Below are 17,557 nucleotides of genomic sequence, written 5' to 3'. Positions count from 1 at the left end.
CACGAATCTAATTGGACATCTGCCTGCATAGTTCTACTTCAAATTACTTATTGTTCTTTTCTAAACATGATTAAGAAGTGATATATTATGAATAAAATCATTAGCTCATACAGTTACATCGTCCACGCTGTTTACATTCTAAGCTCTAATTTAAATTATTTTTTCTCGTAGTTGCGACGTGAGACAGAATATTGAATACCCAGCGTTTACTGGAAGCGCATTCCTCGCTATCAAGTCACCAGTAACAGCACGGTACCTTAAAATGTCAATGACAATAAAACCCAGGCCGCCTGTGACAGATGGCATAATAATGTACTGCGCACAACACTCAGGATTTAGGGGCTTCACGGCTCTAACTGTTAGAAACGGACGGCTCGAGTTCACATTTGATCTGGGTGATGGTAAGTAAATACGTCAGAACTTATCTATTATTTTAAGAACGACAAGAAGACAAAAATTTAAACTACGCTAAGTCTGATAAAACTAAGAGTCAGACAAAATTCAAAAACGCACACAAGATCTGTCAAAAGCAACAGTGGAAATGGACTGGACACATTCTGAGGGAAAAGAAAGAGAAATGGACAAAAACCGTTACAGAATGTTATCCAAGAGACGGGAAACGAAGGAAAGGTAGACAGATTAGAAGGTGGGAGGATGATTTTAAAGAAGACGAATAAGGTCTTTAGTCTTCAAATTACTAGTTAAGCTAATCTAAGTTTTATTTGTAAGAAACTTCTATAATAATTACGATCGCAAGATTCATTATTTATTTATTTTTTTATTACAAAGTAAAACATAAGAAATAGAATATATTTATAAATATAGTACTTGTCACTATACAATTGTAAATCTAACTATTGTACACAGCGTTATATTATTTCAATGTGAGTTGAAAATATGAGAGAACAACTAATATTTCAGTTCTATGTTAAAGTGTTTCTTAATTTTTATTTTAAACTTATGCAGACTTTGACTAAATATGTCGATTTCACAATTTTTATTACCACTTAACTCGTTATATAATTGGCACATTCAAATAAAGTAGATTATTATTTGTGACATTGTTGTAACAGTGTGGTATTGCAAAAAAAAATAACGAGTGGTTTATTATTATGGTGGTGGTAGGCATACATTTTGCCATCAGTTCAAGGTTTTACAAAGATAAAAATAAGAGAGTTGCGTGAAAGGGTCCCGCATAACTTTAAGGTTGTCCTTAGGACATCGTTGTTGGAGACAATCGTGATTATAGATTTATGAGATAACATATTTATTTATTCATAACTAGCTGCTGCCCTCGATGTTGTCTACGTGGACGCTATAATAAATAATAGATAATAATTAATCATTTTTTTTCAGGCAAAGTTGATTTTAATTAAAATAACACACAAAAATTGAATATATGCCATAACTACAATTGAAAAAAAAAATAATATGGAGACTATATGTTGTCGTCATAAGACGTCGGGTCTTGTTAATAATCAGCCAAAATTAAATCTATTCAGCAGTTTTTGCGTTTTGTACGGACATGCATACAGAAACAAAGACAAATATACCAACTGTAAACTACTTTTTTAGCTTTAGTATTGCTTGTAGGACAGATAGCAAGTATATTTGTAAAAATATATTCAACTAGCTGACCCGACAGACATTGTTCTGTACATAATAAATAAAATACTGTCTTTTATGAATCTGCCAATAATATTTCATAACATCAAGAATCATTTCGTAAAAAATGCTCCCTTTTGTTATAATGAAATTGTTTCACAGCAGAACTGTCAAAACGTGAGTCACTATTTTCTCTCATAGAAAATATTTTCTATGAGAGATTTGACGTATGTCCATACAAAACAAATATTGGAAATAAAAATAATGATGGGTCCCAAATCGAAATAAAAGCTATCCTATCTCTCAAGTCGGACCAAACTGCACTCCATAAAGTAATCCCCATTAAAATCCGTTCATTAGTTTAGGAGTCCATCGCGGACAAACAACGTGTCACGTAATTTTTATGTATTAAGATTAAGATAAGATGTATTTCTTTTTCTTTGTTACGAGTTTATAATTTTTTAGTAATTATTGAAATGATATTTCAGGCAGCGATCCCGTGGTTTTAACAAGTAACAATACGTTGCTACCGAACGAATGGACTTCAGTGCAGATCAGTCGTATTGCCGACTACGTGTCATTGGAAGTGAATATGAAATACAAATACAACGCCAAACTATCATCGCCTAAGGTATGTCTTTTGGCCTTTTTAACCGACTTACTCGTAATATCAGTGCAGGCCATAAACCGCGAGTGATTAATGCATTCCTTGGGTGTAGTACGGTATGTGTATCATTTGAATGGTCAATCAAGGTTTATTCATATTTAAAAAGTTTCGGTTATGCGATAGGTTCAACTCTTAGATCATTTATACGTCAAGATAGACTATGACAGCTGTGAAAAAATAATTTAGACTTAATCTCTATTTTGAACAATTCACGCACACTAACACAAAGTGTTATACAAATCGCGAGTGTAAAACGCAGCTTGCCACGCACATTATAGTATTAAACTTGGCCAGTTTTTATCGGTTTTCTAAGAACAAGACTCTATCTATAAGTATAAATTATATAAGGTTCAACCGTTTAATCACCGCAGACCCCCGGTTCAATTCTCGACCGCTACGTTCTTGTTTCCTGCTTTCGAATTCATATGTAATGTATATCTCTTGTGATTCCTCTGGTGTTACAAGAGACTGACTGCTGTGGTGATTACTTACCACTGTCGAGACACACACAAGCGGGCATACTTATTGTCCGCTACCCACAAGAGCCCAAACTGTATTGTTGGACATGTTGTTGATGAAATAATAAATAATTTTATAATAAACTGTTGTAATTAAATAGTATTCCGGTTTTTCATTTAGAATGTTGTTGAAATAGTATTTGTATTTTTTTTTTGTGAAATGACTATAATATTGCATTTATATGATAAGGATAATTTAAACGGCTGGATCACTTGGCGTTGCGTAGAGACGTTGCTTCATTGTGTGTCTTCTACCGCATTTATCACGGGCAGTGTTCCGAAGCGCTGTTTCACCCGATTCAAGACGCCGAATTCCACCTTCGCACGACACGCCACAAATTGGGATATCATCTCCAAGATCCTCCACAGTGCGGTTTTCATGGAGTTTTCTTCCACGTTCTAATAAGCTGTGGAATGAACCTTGTGCGGTGTTTCCGGGACGATACGACATGCGTACCTTCAAAAAAAACGCGTACACTTTCCTTAAAGGCCGGCAATGCACCTGTGATTCCTCTGGTGTTGCAAAAGAATGTGGGCGGCGGTGATCACTTAACACCAGGTAACCTGTACGCTCGTTTGTCCTCCTTTTCCATATAAAAGGAGCAGATTTGTTATTAGTAACTACTGTTACCTGACCGAGTACATGCATACCTCAGTAGATTGACTGAATGTCTTACATTACGAATGTCTAATGTTAAACGTATTTGAATTGATTTTTTACAATTAAGTTTGTAGAGGCAGTAAAGTCCTCGAAAGGTGTCCACGTACTGGAAGACGCAGTGTTGGTAGACCCCTACAAGATGGACCGACGATCTGTTCAAGATCGCCGGAATACGTTTGATGTGAGCAGCGCAGGACCGATCGTCATGGAGATCTTTGGGGGAGGCCTTTGTCCATTGATGACGAAGTTTGTAGAAAATCACCAAAGAGACATATGAAGAAAGATAATCTGTGACAATAGCACAACCTTCCCAAGTGATGGTTTAAAAAAACTAGTATCTCGTCACAGTTTTAATCCGGGTCTCTTCTCAGATATATCTTTAGTCAAACTGTAAGATAGCTAAGTTGATTTTTAATTCTCCGATCTATTTCAGGATCTCCATTTTGATACTCCTCTATACGTTGGTGGCGTAGAAGATCCGACAATAGTGAACAAAAAGCTTGGTGTTGAGGCAGGATTCAGTGGATGTATTAAAGATGTGAGTTATTAAAAAATATTTATAAACTTTTAAAGTAACAGTATAGACTGAAATAAATATGTACCTTTGACGTCAACAGATTTTAGACATCAAAGTATCACACATTTGAAGTAGTCTTTTAATTCCAGGTGACACTTCTCAATGACCACTTGGACTTAATCAACTCATCTATATTATCAGCGAATGTACAGAACTGTGTGAACTACGACCGTGGAGATATCCCAGAGGTAAATCGAAAAGAATCTTCTTTTTCTTTATTCTCCACTCAGCACGTTTCGTAGCCTGCCGATGTCACAAACAGCCCGCTGTCTGCCATCAAACCACATGACTCTCTTGGTCTACCTAAACTATTTTAGACATACCCTCTTAAACTGCAATCCAGATTAAGACACTAAAAATTTGCTGTTGCCCAGGTCTGAGCCTGTAAATTTCAGTGCATTTAATGTCGAGGTCATCATTTTCATGTTCAGGTCAGAATATGTCCGTAAGGATTAAATGATATAACAAATACTAGATGCGAAAAGGAAAAACGATAAAAAGAACATTTATTAAATGCAAATGCAACGCGAACAAAGATAAAACTGAATGGAATGGAAGATCATGCATTATCTTCTCTATTTCTTCTCTTTATAAGTCGTGTTATTTCGATTAACATGGATATATTATTTTTTTAACAGTTTGAGAGTGTATGCGGTCAATGTCTTAACGGTGGGTATTGTCAGCGACCTGATTCGACGTATTGCACTTGCAAAACTGGATTCTCGGGCACATACTGCGAGAAAAGGAGTCCTCCCCTTCTGCAACAACGTTACGGAAACCCATGTGCTGATTCGCCATGCCAGAACAGGGGCGAATGTAAAGTAAACGCACCAACGTATAGCAGGATGAATTATACTTGCGACTGCCCACTTGGATATGCTGGGGCCACTTGCCAGATACGTGAGTAGAAAATCATCACATATAAAGTTAATTAAAAATTTAATTATTGCCAATGTTTGATTATAGTATTCACTTAGAATCACCAGTGGGAGGCGCCTTTGCAAAGGATGCCGGCTAGATTATGGGTACCACAGCGGCGCCTATTTCTGTCGTGGAGCATTACTGTGTTTCGGTGTGAAGGGCGCCGTAGCTAGTGAAATTACGGGGCAAATGAGACTTGACATCTTATATCTCAAGGTGACGAGCGCAGTTGTAGTGCTGCTCAGAATTTTTGGGTATTTCAAGTATCCTGAGCGGCACTGCATTGTAATGGGAAGGGCACTTAATTACCATCAGCTGAACGTCTTGCTCGTCTCGACCCTTATTTTCATAAATAAATAAAAAAGAATATTGCAAATGCTTACCCTCTTCGAGCACGAATGGAAATATTAAATCCAGATATACATATTTAAACTTATCCGAACACGTTATAACAAACTCTGTGTTACGAAGCCAAGAAACAAAAGAGTAATTGAGTCTAACATTAACCCCCTTATTCATAATAGTCTGCTAACTTAAAGCATTGCTAACTCTCACTCTGTCTTCTTCTATTGACCTAAGTCAGAATGAGAAAGACACTCCTTAGCGGCTGTTTAAAGTTAGCGGACCATTATGAATAAGGGGGTAAATGTTTTGCTAATCATTTCCATATTTGGTACCTTAAAGTGTCAAGTCATGATGATGGTCGCCGTGCCCTAAAGACTACTTTTCTAATTGTAGGTACTGTTAGAGACAGGTTCTGTTATTAATATTGATGACGCTACAACAAAATGCCTTACTAGCATTTTGTAAGAGATATAGGACTTTCAGAGAGCAGTCAGCCTAGTTCGCGAATCTAGACGCACCACTTATTTTCTAATTCTAATTCTAGTTCTACTATTTCAATTTTTGCTATATCCAATTTCAATATTATAATTTGTATGTGTAAATAAATAAAATCCTTTTTAAAAATAAAATTGATTATTCTCTATATAACAGTACTAAGATCAGGTAAACCTCCTGGGATTTCTCTGATTTCTTTGAAAGCTGTATTAAGTTGAAAAAAGTACTCATTTACTTACAGCGTTGACACTGCAGACCAGCGTCGGCTTCAGCGGAAACGGATATCTTGAGTTGCCAAGACGCTTCTTACGGTATGATCAACTGGACGAGCAACCAGCGATGTTTGCACTAATTTTCCAAACGACACAAGATGGAGTTCTACTGTATCAAAAGGAACATCAGTCGCGCAGGGGCGGTGACTTTATACTTTTAAGTAGTAAGTGGATACAGAAATTTACTTAATTCCCTTCTATTTTTAATTTTAAAAAGGCCACAAGGTGTAAAATTAACAGACACGTGTAATATTTTTTATAATATTATGTAATATAGAAATACTGAAAATTATATTTTATGAAGTATTGGTAAGGGTCCAAAAAGTTAATTAAGTTAAAATAAGGTAGATAAAAGCTTTAAAGGTAAATGTATATACTTTTATTATAAAATGGCTCTGTCAATCTGTAAATCGTACTACTCTATAGCTGAATATCTAAGTGGTCGGACAGTAACAATGACAGTACAATATTGCATATTTTATTAAAAAGAGCGCAAACAGAATGCTGGGAGAGTTTCTTGCGCCGTTTCTTATCCATCAGAGCGCTATTTGCTTCCGAAGCGGTGGTGTTTAGTAACACAATAATGTTGTCGCTATTTGTTTTGGTACATCAGGCTTAAGTTATAAAGATTCAAACACATTCTCTACTTCTAAATAACGTTAAGAATATATTTTTATGAAGACCATATTTTTTGTAAAATTGCAATTTGAATAATAATTATTGTGAATGTATTATTGCTATGTAATAAATGACTAGACTAAGCTGACTTATGTCTTCTGGGTTATTATTATGATGCATGAATGGCTATCTATATGTTGGAGGGTGACCGGTCCATGTGACCGGTCATCCTCCGTCACTAAGACGAATACCGAATCATCTTCTTGCTCGTTTCTTAAGCTCGATGTTCATGACTACGACATATATGTACAGGTTGTTTTAACAAATGATACAGTAATATTAATTTTATTTTTTTATTTCTAGTTAAAAATGGCATTGTCATGTTGGAGTGGGACTTCGGAAGAGGCATAAGATCTCTCACGATTGACGAATATGTCACAGATGGCATATTTCATAGAGTGAGTAAAACAATGAGCTCTTTTTATATTTTTTTGAAGGATTATCGTTTTGCCTGAGAATTGTTAAATTTTTGCCTGTGTGTAATTTGAAGAAAGAAAGACTGTAATTTAGAGGCACGTGGTTTTAAAACGTACCAAAAGACGGTGCTGTGGTATTATCTGATCGCGATATTATAAATTTAAGTTCTGTCACATTACCTTCTCATTAATATTAGTTTTAACACGAATATATTATGTTATTTTGAAGTGCATCCCTACTAGCGCAATAAAAAACACTTAAGAGCAATGACGTTTAAAACAAATATAAGGATATATCTTTCGACGTGTGATAGCGAAACGGCAAAAGTGTGCTTATATACAACGTAAGCACACTCGTTAGTCGTGTGTCAACTTTCGGGTTCAGCTCAAAATCGAGTTATAAATTCAACATACGTAATCTAAACTGAATAAATATTTTATTTACATGGCACTGCCTTTTGCCCAGGGATACTTTAAACAACTGGAGTGAATGCTACAATGTATAGATACAGTAGTGCGATTCCCTCATGCATGGCATGCTCCATATTTCTATATGTAGAACGTCATTGGCTTAGAGAGTTTTTTGTGCCGTCCCTTCTATCTGTGTCATTTATTTCCCATGCGCTGGTAGTAATAGACAAAGAGAATTCTAATAGAATATATTATTAAAAAATAATTCAGACCTTTTGACAGCATAAATTTAATATAATATAATGATAATTATCCATAGTAGTTATTTACTATAAAAGTATTTTATTTCTAATTGCCTTAGTTGAGCTAAGTTCCTAATGAGCATCGGTCTCTTTTTTATAGGTGATTGCAAGGTTGTATGGAAACAACTATGTTGAACTTGACATGGATGGCACGAAAGTGCAAGAACAGCCTGATGGTCTTACGAGCGTGATGAATGCTGACTCCAACATTTATATCGGTAAGTCTTGCTGAGCTCTTTCGCAAGTGCCAGAGCCACTGATCTCTACTATAATATACTACTGGACTGGCGGCTGTTAAAGTGCTTTTGTGCCTGTCTGATATTCGACATTTTGGCGCTGTTGGCCATGTAGCGAGAGTATGCGGCACTAAAACTAGTGATGACAACCTCAGCAAACATCGACAGATGGTGGGAAACTATTTACAAAAATAAATTGTGTACTTAATTACTATGACTCTTGAAGTATAAATAACACGGAAAACGAACGAAATTAATTCAAAATGCAAAAATACTTCAGAGTATTGTACATTCCTTTGCAGCCATTTGTATAATACGACAAAATTTGTTCTCTGGACACTCGCGAGTGGCGCTCCAAATAGGCACAAAAAACATTCTGTCTAACATATGGAACAGCCTGTACAGTGGTATTTATACAGATCAGTGGCCTAGCTGATGGAATAACAACAGCCGCTCATAGACAGAGGTCAAAGAATGCGTTGCCGACATTGCAGATTCCTAACGGCTCATCCATAAATAATTTATACGTCTAGATAGACATCGAAAGAAATAAACTATTTTCAGAACGCACACTTTAAACAAAGTGACTGACGTATCGCGAGTGTATGACGTAGCTGTCATGCACACTGAAGTAACAAACCTGGCCTGTTATCACGCATTGTCTAACAAAAGGCTTTATCTAGAAGTATAATTAATTTCATAAGTGATCGTCACTATATTGAGAGTGAGCCTACCTAGATATTTAAATCTGATGATGAGTTTAATTAAGGATACCGCACTACCCAAGAACGTATCTAAACTAATCTTTTATTCATCTAAACTAATAGTTTAGATGCTTGTGTGCGTGGCATCTCGTCACTCAATGGCATCTTTCAAATTTAACAACATACACTTCGTGTTATTTGCAATTCATAAAATACAAAATACTTAGTATAAATAATAATAGAATATATGTGATCATAGTATAGTTCTTATTTTTTGTAGTATTATTTTTAACAAAGTTTTACTACGCAACCTGGCATTTTAGTTTGAATTATTAGCAAAGTTTAACAGAACATGTGGCTTTGTTCGAGACTGACTCGAGTACGCCCACTTGGGCGTATTATCAGCTGACGCACTTTGCGACTACGCCTGCGGTGTATAGTTGGAGCGCAGCGGAGACCGATCCTTAATCTAAGGAATGAACGTTTATGATGTCTTATTTCTATAGTATGCCATTTTGGTATTTTTAAATTTTTATTTGAAATGCGCAGTTGGATTTTTTCTGTTGACTGTTTTGTATAAACATAATAACAAATTGTAACTTTAAATCACATCAGCTTCTAAATTTAAATGAAACCTCGCAGATTAAGAAATACTTTTTATTGGAAAACCTGAATAAATTAAAAATTCTAATATAACCTTATATTAGTTTTTCTAAACGATAAGAAATATCTCAGCCACTGCTCAACTTATTAAAAGAGTATATTTACTAAAGCAGTATATTTTGACAAGTTAAAAATAAATACAAAATTAACGCTGATATCTTGTTAAATATAATATTATGTTACAGGTGGAATACCAGAACCGTGGAAATCTGAGCTGCAATACCAGGGTCTGAACGGATGTGTACAGCATGTTGAATTTAACGACATGTCGAGGGCTGTAGACTTGGGCCAGCAAGCAGTTGCCGGAAGGAACGCACAGCTCTGTAGAAAGTGAGTTCTCAAAAAAAAATATAATTATTAGCATTACAAATCTTATTAGTTCTTACGTAAATGTACTCCTGAAAAAAAAATAGTGTTTTCTTTAGTCAAGTCAAAACAGTAAACAACTGATAGAAGACTAATAGGTAATAGTCAATCTGCAGCCTAATTTTTGGTTCGTTATTTTATAAGTCGATTTAACTCCAAATGTTTTGAGTTTTCTTTAGTGTTTATTCCGCCAATATTCGTCTTTAAACAATCCAAACTCTGTCTAAAGTTTCGCGAGTCAACATCACCTGAGGATGTCTCGTGTAGAGACTGTTCAAAGACAAATATTGGCGGAATTAATAAATTAACTAAAGAAAACTCAAACATTTGGATAATTATGGATTTCCGCAAAGTAACGCCTACTTCAATAAATTTTCTTAATTAAACTCGTTTAAGATATAATAATAACTAATGATAATTTTTGGCTAATTTTTGGCTAATTTTTGGCAATTTTTTGTCATAATTTTTGGCAAATTTTTGTCATAATTTTCTGAGCAAATTTTTATTGTGTCATAATATTATGAAAAAGATGTAGATTAGAATTTTTATTCTGTATTATGTATTTGTAGATTAATATTTTTATATTAAATACTTATTTTTTTATACATATTTAATACAATAACTGTGCAAACAAAAGGAAGATTATACTAACATTATGCATTTTTCACGCTGCCTTGGATATGAAGCTTCATGTATCCCGATGTGTATCCATACTTTGAAGAGGATGACGTATTTGAGTCTCCTCCCCCTGAATTTTACCTCAATTTCCATCCAAAACCAAATCCCACTCTTATTGGCTCACTGTTTCCGTCCTTGATATGCCTACTAAACTTACGTAACTAATCATTATACAGGTATGTACTAACATATTAACAACACCACTTTATATTTACTATTGCAAACTGTTGTTTAAAAAATGCTCACATTACAATTCAGGGGTGCTAAAACGGTCGATCGCGAGTGCTTTTTGAGTCGATCTCCCAAAAAAAAAAGCAGATATAGAGCTATTCACAGATATGATTTAGGTAACTAAAATCGGTAATTATGTACCATTTTATGAAAAGTATGTTCAGGACATGCAGTGCAATGCAGATTTAACATCCAAAGTCACAATTTAGTTAAGTTTAGAACTTTAGACACTAGAACACGTTTTTTTTTATAATTATGAGTTTTTCATTGACATTTTAGAGCAGACTTACACTTACCTTGACTAAAAAAATGCATATTATTGTGCGCAAAACTAATATCTATGTAATCGTGACACGACTCTACCTAGACGACGATCCTTCATCACACATACTTGAAGCCTCTCAGAGTCGATGGATCGTAGTCTAAGAATTTTGAGGTAGATCGCCAGCTATTCAAGCTTGAGCACCCCTGGATTACATTATGTATTGATGGTTGCTTGCTTGTATTATATGATAACACTGTTTGTAAATCTTTTTATGTTTGAATTACTAACTCTACATCCAGCAATACTGCTTAACCGTTTCTGTCAACTTTTGGTATTACCAAACACACAATTAAATATATCAGCACAGAGTAGGGATGGATACTTAATCAAGTTAATAATAAATAATACATGGGCTTTTCAAAACATTCCTTTTTTTATTGATTTAGTGTGAGATATACTCATAATTTTATTTTGCAAAATTGTCACACAGTGGCTTGTCGAGAGTAGAGCACACATTGTGATTTCATGCTTTTTTGTATAAATATTAAATAAAATCAAAACTAAGATCTATTATATCATTTTTATTTTTATTTGGTGACATAATTTAAAGTAGATCTCACATAACTTACTCTTACGAAACGTCATACATTTAAAATTATAACCTAACTATCTCAAACAAGTAAAACTAAATTAAATTTATTATTTTCAGATAATCAGAGATGGATCTTCCTACAGCTGCCGAGATTATTCTTCGGAACTTAAATAACAATATCTCTCTATTATCCACATTATATTATAGTTCCAAGCATTATAAATGTCAATTCATAAAATAATGATAATAAGTAGTAATAATATTGATAAAATGTTTAATATTATGCCTGTTTTGAATCTCTGTCATATTTTTAAAGTGGCAGATATTATCATGGAAGCATGATTTTTAAGATATATTAGAATAAAATTGTACCGATACATTTAGTGTTAATATTTCGCCGATCTGGACAATACATATAGCTTTGTAAGTTAAGAATATTTCAATGTATATTGTCTAAATCAAAATGCCCAAATCTTGGGGTTCTCTATAAGAGTCTTGGTGCCATAAGATATAATTATTGCTGTAGCTAGGTAACTATTAAATAAAAATAATTCATACCATAGTTTCACTTTTACGCCAAGCTTTTTTATACTACTATTTTTATACTATTTTGCCATTAATTTTCAATATATTATTTTCAACTTGGCAATATAAAATGTGCCAAAAGAATGTGTACTTGTTGGTCTAGTACATCTAATTAGGTATGAGATTGCCACTTAACTATAACACGAAAGTACATTTTTATTGTTGGCATTTGATATTGCTTTTAGCTTAAGCGTACTCCTGCATTTAATCTGGAGATTTTCGGTGCTTTTATTTGTTTGAAACTCTTTTATTCTTTGAGCTATAACTTTAGCAGTAACATTTCTACTTTAGTATTACTGAATATAACGCGATTCAGTAAGGTGTTATGTTGCACAACTAACCATAAATTAAAACCATGTATATAATAAAATTGTTTTATTTAACCACCTGAATCTTGAACAAGTTAAACAGTGACAGAATTATTTTACAAATGTTTATAACAAGCAAAGTTTTTAAATACACTAGTAATAATTTCATGAGATTTATTTGTAAGGTGAGTTAACGACTTGCATTAATCTGCCTCTAAGACCTTGCAAATTACAATCTTCCAACCAATTGACACATTTTTTTTCAACATTGTAATAGATTGCATTTGGAACTACAGTAACAAACGGATCATGTACATCTGCATGTAGGACAAGGAAATCATTTTTTCCTTTTTTCTCTACATACGGTCTATCCATAAGGGCTGAGTATTTTTGGGATAAAGCATTTTTAAGTTCATCTTCGATTAATCCTTCAAATTCGTCTTCATGATGTTCAACAGTAGTACCCTCATTATCCTGTCGCAGTAATTTCTTTAATTGTTTAGAGCCTATTTTCTGTTTCAAATGATTAAACACGTCATTTCCATTTCTTTTTCTATTCATTCGTCTTATATTTGATAATTCCTTTGTCCTTGTAATTAAATCTATAAGCTTACTCAAGTCTAATTTGTCTATGGTGACATCATCTTCAATATTATAATATTTTATTTTCGAAGACGTTATTTCACCAAATAAAATAAGATTCGCAGTAACTATCTATAAAATAAAATATGGGAAATTAAATAACCTATACATAAATATCACACCAATATTAAAAAATCATTTTCCATTCTTACCAATAAGAACTTCACGAACATGATGTTTTTCATCCATAACTAAGAAAATAACTCTAAAATCTAATTTCGTTGTGAAAATATGCGGAACTTTTATGAGCGCCCATGGGACGATAATTAATTTTAGAAGTTAATGGTATTCCTAGATATTATTTTCAATCTGTATTTTATTTACAATTTATACACACTACATGTTAACTGAGTTGATCAATTGACTAAAATATATTCGGGTTTACTTATCAACGTTTTAAAGATAAACTATAACATGCCAAGCTGGTAGAGAAAATATTAAAGATTAACCAACAGAAATCTTATAACTCTCTAGTTCCACTTTTTCTTTCAGTCCGTCTGTCTAATTGTGGGCTGTATCTTATTAACATTAACACGTAAGAGTTTAGACACCCGAAATGCCGTCACAATAAATAAACAAGTTTGTAAAATTCAAAATTTATTTTTGGTTATAACGCCTAACTCTATTGTTTTGATGTAAACAATAAAGTATTTTATTGATGTTATATAATTTTCGCTAAGCACGTTAGACTTGTACTTGAATATTTTTTATTAGAGGTCAAACGAGGAAGTGGCGCACCTGAAAGAAAGTGAAAACCTCTCACCATTGGACTTCACAATTACGCACAGTTCAAGGTTTCTAAGACATTTTCGGTTCAAAAATACTGCCGTCGACATATTCCACAAACTGGCTGTGCAAGACTAAACATTACTTAAAAAGGTTGGAAACCATATATCCGCCATCTTATGATAGAAATAAAGATATTTACAAGTAAACAAACCAATAACTCAATATGTAATTCATCCTAGAAGTGAGGATTATCACATTGAAAATAACAAATTGTTTAACCGTTTAATTAAAACAAAGATTTCTCTTTCGGTTTATAAGTTAGGAAAAAGTCTCTGTACTGCGGTACGGAAACAGGGGTTTGTCCCGGAAGGCCACAATTTGTGAGCGTCTCTTGAATTTTCTCTTCATCATAACCTTTCAATTGACAAAGATCGTGCAGGAACTCACTCCATTCAGTCCAGTTTAATTCAGACTTACTGCAATACACGGTTTGGTGATTATCGGCCTTACAAATAATCTTCGTATAAAACCAAGAATATGCAAAATGTTTACAAATAAACATTTGGCTTATGATTGGTTTATTCGGACGTATAACGTGTCCCGCGTTTATTTGCAAGGCATTCGGAAAACTTCTGAATTATTATACGACAGTGTCTTCAGCGGTATAGTCAATATTTTATTCTCAAGAATAACGTTATATCAATTTTATTTGTAAGGCCGTATGTATGTATAATAATATTGAAAAATTAATACTATAATTGGCCTTCGATAGGGATGAAGGCTAGTTTTAGCTTTGTCTAAAAAACTCTCTAGCATGACTTTTTATTTTCAAAGATACGCTGATCTGTTGAAGCTTGCTCGTCAGTAGTAGTATTGTTATTAATCGAACGCTTTGCGCAGCTTTATTTTTTATGGAATAGGGGTTAAATGAGCTGGTCACCTGATGTTAAATGATCACCACCGCCCATATTCTCTTGCAACACCAGAGGAACCACAGAAGCGTTGCCGGCCTTTTATAAAAGGGTGCGCGCTTTTTTTGAAGGTACCCATGTAGTGTCGTCCCTGAAACACAGCACAAGGAAGCTCATTCCAGAGCTTGGTTGTACGTTGAAGAAAAATCCATGAAAGCCGCACTGTGGAGGAACGCCACACATCCAGATGGTGAGGATGATATTTTAATTTGTGGAGTGGGAAGGTTTAAATTGGCGGCAAAAGTCAGGTCAAAATAGCTCTTCGGAATGCTCCCCGTGATTAATAGTGTAAAAGACACACAATAAAGGGACGTCTATTGTACATCTACTGTAGCTATTTCTTCGTCCATATTAGAATAAATATTAGTTCATAAGCTAATACTAATGTCACAGGATACTGGCAAGGTTATGGGTACCACAATGGCGCTTATTTCTGCCGTGAAGCAGTAATGTGTAAGCATTACTGTGTTTCGGCCTGAAGGGCGCTGCAGCTATTGAAATTACTGGACAAATGAGATTTAACATTTGTGTCAAGGTGGCGAGCGCAATTGCACTGCATGGCATGGCGTACCAATTACCATCAGCTGAATATCCTGCTCGTCTCGTCCTTTATTTTCAAACAAATAAGTATAAGGTTTATATTTCATTACTCTTGTACTATAACTAAGTACATATCAACTAAATGTTCTAGTACAGTAATCCTAACTAACAATTTTTTTATAATATACTTCGTTATAACTGTTTATTTATGTTATGACATGAACAACTTAAAAATGTAAACAAGAAAGGGAAATTACCTACATGTTTTTTGTTGTTCTTACGGCCGTTTTCAATAACGTATCTCTAGTTACTGATACATTGCTGTCACTGTTTAATGACAAGATCCTATCAATCAATAGCTATGTCCGATATAGTTATAGTCCAATTCTTTATGTCGATAGGTTATTGAAATGTAAGTAAGCGTAAAAGGATAGATTTGTCTACCTCTAGTAAGTTAAACTAAAGATAGATAGGTTATTGAAAACGGCCGTAAATCAACCATCACGTACCAGAACTTATTGAAGAGAATACCAGTGTCTGTCATTGTTAACTTCCTGTCATCTAGTAGCTTTGCTTGCCTCATCCAGTAATCTGATCTGTACAAAGTTATTGATTTTCCATCTCGCTTGTTATCCATTAATCTTGAAAATTCATAAAACTGCCCTTCAAGAGTGGCTTCTTCTTCCATTGTTATTTAGATCTTAGTTATTTATAAATTTAAACATATCTACTATATATTGGTACTAGACATTATCAAATTTAAAGTATTTCATAATGTGACCGCCTATACGTCAAAATATTATAGTGACGACGGTCGCTATGACAACTAGCCATAAAGTACATATTATACTTCACTAACTTACAAATTAGACGCTTCTGATCACACTGTCCTAAATTTAGTTACTGAATCGCGACGATGTCTAACTTGTCATATGGATTGGTCCAGACACAAAAAAATTGGTCTGTACAAAACCATTGCCGTTGGCTCAATTAAAATAGAAAAAAGAAAACATGGGTGAAGGAATATTTGTTGCTTTTTTTATTGATTTAGTGTGAGATATACTCATAATTTTATTTTGCAAAATTGTCACACAGTGGCTTGTCGAGAGTAGAGCACACATTGTGATTTCATGCTTTTTTGTATAAATATTAAATAAAATCAAAACTAAGATCTATTATATCATTTTTATTTTTATTTGGTGACATAATTTAAAGTAGATCTCACATAACTTACTCTTACGAAACGTCATACATTTAAAATTATAACCTAACTATCTCAAACAAGTAAAACTAAATTAAATTTATTATTTTCAGATAATCAGAGATGGATCTTCCTACAGCTGCCGAGATTATTCTTCGGAACTTAAATAACAATATCTCTCTATTATCCACATTATATTATAGTTCCAAGCATTATAAATGTCAATTCATAAAATAATGATAATAAGTAGTAATAATATTGATAAAATGTTTAATATTATGCCTGTTTTGAATCTCTGTCATATTTTTAAAGTGGCAGATATTATCATGGAAGCATGATTTTTAAGATATATTAGAATAAAATTGTACCGATACATTTAGTGTTAATATTTCGCCGATCTGGACAATACATATAGCTTTGTAAGTTAAGAATATTTCAATGTATATTGTCTAAATCAAAATGCCCAAATCTTGGGGTTCTCTATAAGAGTCTTGGTGCCATAAGATATAATTATTGCTGTAGCTAGGTAACTATTAAATAAAAATAATTCATACCATAGTTTCACTTTTACGCCAAGCTTTTTTATACTACTATTTTTATACTATTTTGCCATTAATTTTCAATATATTATTTTCAACTTGGCAATATAAAATGTGCCAAAAGAATGTGTACTTGTTGGTCTAGTACATCTAATTAGGTATGAGATTGCCACTTAACTATAACACGAAAGTACATTTTTATTGTTGGCATTTGATATTGCTTTTAGCTTAAGCGTACTCCTGCATTTAATCTGGAGATTTTCGGTGCTTTTATTTGTTTGAAACTCTTTTATTCTTTGAGCTATAACTTTAGCAGTAACATTTCTACTTTAGTATTACTGAATATAACGCGATTCAGTAAGGTGTTATGTTGCACAACTAACCATAAATTAAAACCATGTATATAATAAAATTGTTTTATTTAACCACCTGAATCTTG

The 17,557-nt window shown here is 33.6% G+C and overlaps 3 protein-coding genes across 15 annotated transcripts in view; 1 reads left to right on the top strand and 2 right to left on the bottom strand.

The window, feature by feature from the left end:
- The window catches only part of LOC126978278 (basement membrane-specific heparan sulfate proteoglycan core protein), a 225,620-nt gene extending 208,090 nt beyond the window's left edge, over positions 1–17,530 (top strand). For 12 of the 13 annotated variants that reach the window (XM_050827018.1, XM_050827017.1, XM_050827016.1 and 9 more), the window contains 10 exons: positions 172–401; positions 2,094–2,236; positions 3,885–3,989; positions 4,118–4,216; positions 4,667–4,928; positions 6,031–6,225; positions 7,043–7,137; positions 7,969–8,086; positions 9,657–9,801; positions 11,721–12,558. In XM_050827018.1, the coding sequence (XP_050682975.1) occupies positions 172–401; positions 2,094–2,236; positions 3,885–3,989; positions 4,118–4,216; positions 4,667–4,928; positions 6,031–6,225; positions 7,043–7,137; positions 7,969–8,086; positions 9,657–9,801; positions 11,721–11,724 (1,396 nt within the window). In that variant the 3' untranslated portion in view covers positions 11,725–12,558. Of the gene's footprint in view, positions 1–171; positions 402–2,093; positions 2,237–3,884; positions 3,990–4,117; positions 4,217–4,666; positions 4,929–6,030; positions 6,226–7,042; positions 7,138–7,968; positions 8,087–9,656; positions 9,802–11,720; positions 12,559–16,692 lie in introns of those variants that run through there. The other variant, XM_050827015.1, reaches the window with a different exon arrangement.
- On the bottom strand, positions 12,656–13,526 carry LOC126978303 (uncharacterized). The gene is made up of 2 exons (XM_050827056.1): positions 13,291–13,526; positions 12,656–13,210 (listed from the first exon to the last, which is right to left on the bottom strand). The coding sequence occupies exons 1-2, from the start codon at positions 13,321–13,323 to the stop codon at positions 12,671–12,673; spliced, it is 573 nt and encodes a 190-aa protein (XP_050683013.1). The 5' UTR covers positions 13,324–13,526; the 3' UTR covers positions 12,656–12,670.
- Positions 13,719–16,169, bottom strand: LOC126978306 (tubulin polymerization-promoting protein homolog). Its single transcript, XM_050827061.1, has 2 exons — positions 15,888–16,169; positions 13,719–14,343 (listed from the first exon to the last, which is right to left on the bottom strand). Exons 1-2 carry the CDS (start codon positions 16,064–16,066, stop codon positions 14,154–14,156), a joined length of 369 nt encoding a protein of 122 aa, XP_050683018.1. The 5' UTR covers positions 16,067–16,169; the 3' UTR covers positions 13,719–14,153.
- Positions 17,531–17,557: the final 27 nt, after the last annotated feature.

Source organism: Leptidea sinapis, chromosome Z (genome assembly GCF_905404315.1).
Source record: "Leptidea sinapis chromosome Z, ilLepSina1.1, whole genome shotgun sequence".
Classification (NCBI taxonomy): Eukaryota; Metazoa; Arthropoda; class Insecta; order Lepidoptera; family Pieridae; genus Leptidea; species Leptidea sinapis.
The sequence above is the reverse complement of the archived record's forward strand: the minus strand, read 5'-3'. Positions and strand labels throughout refer to the sequence as shown.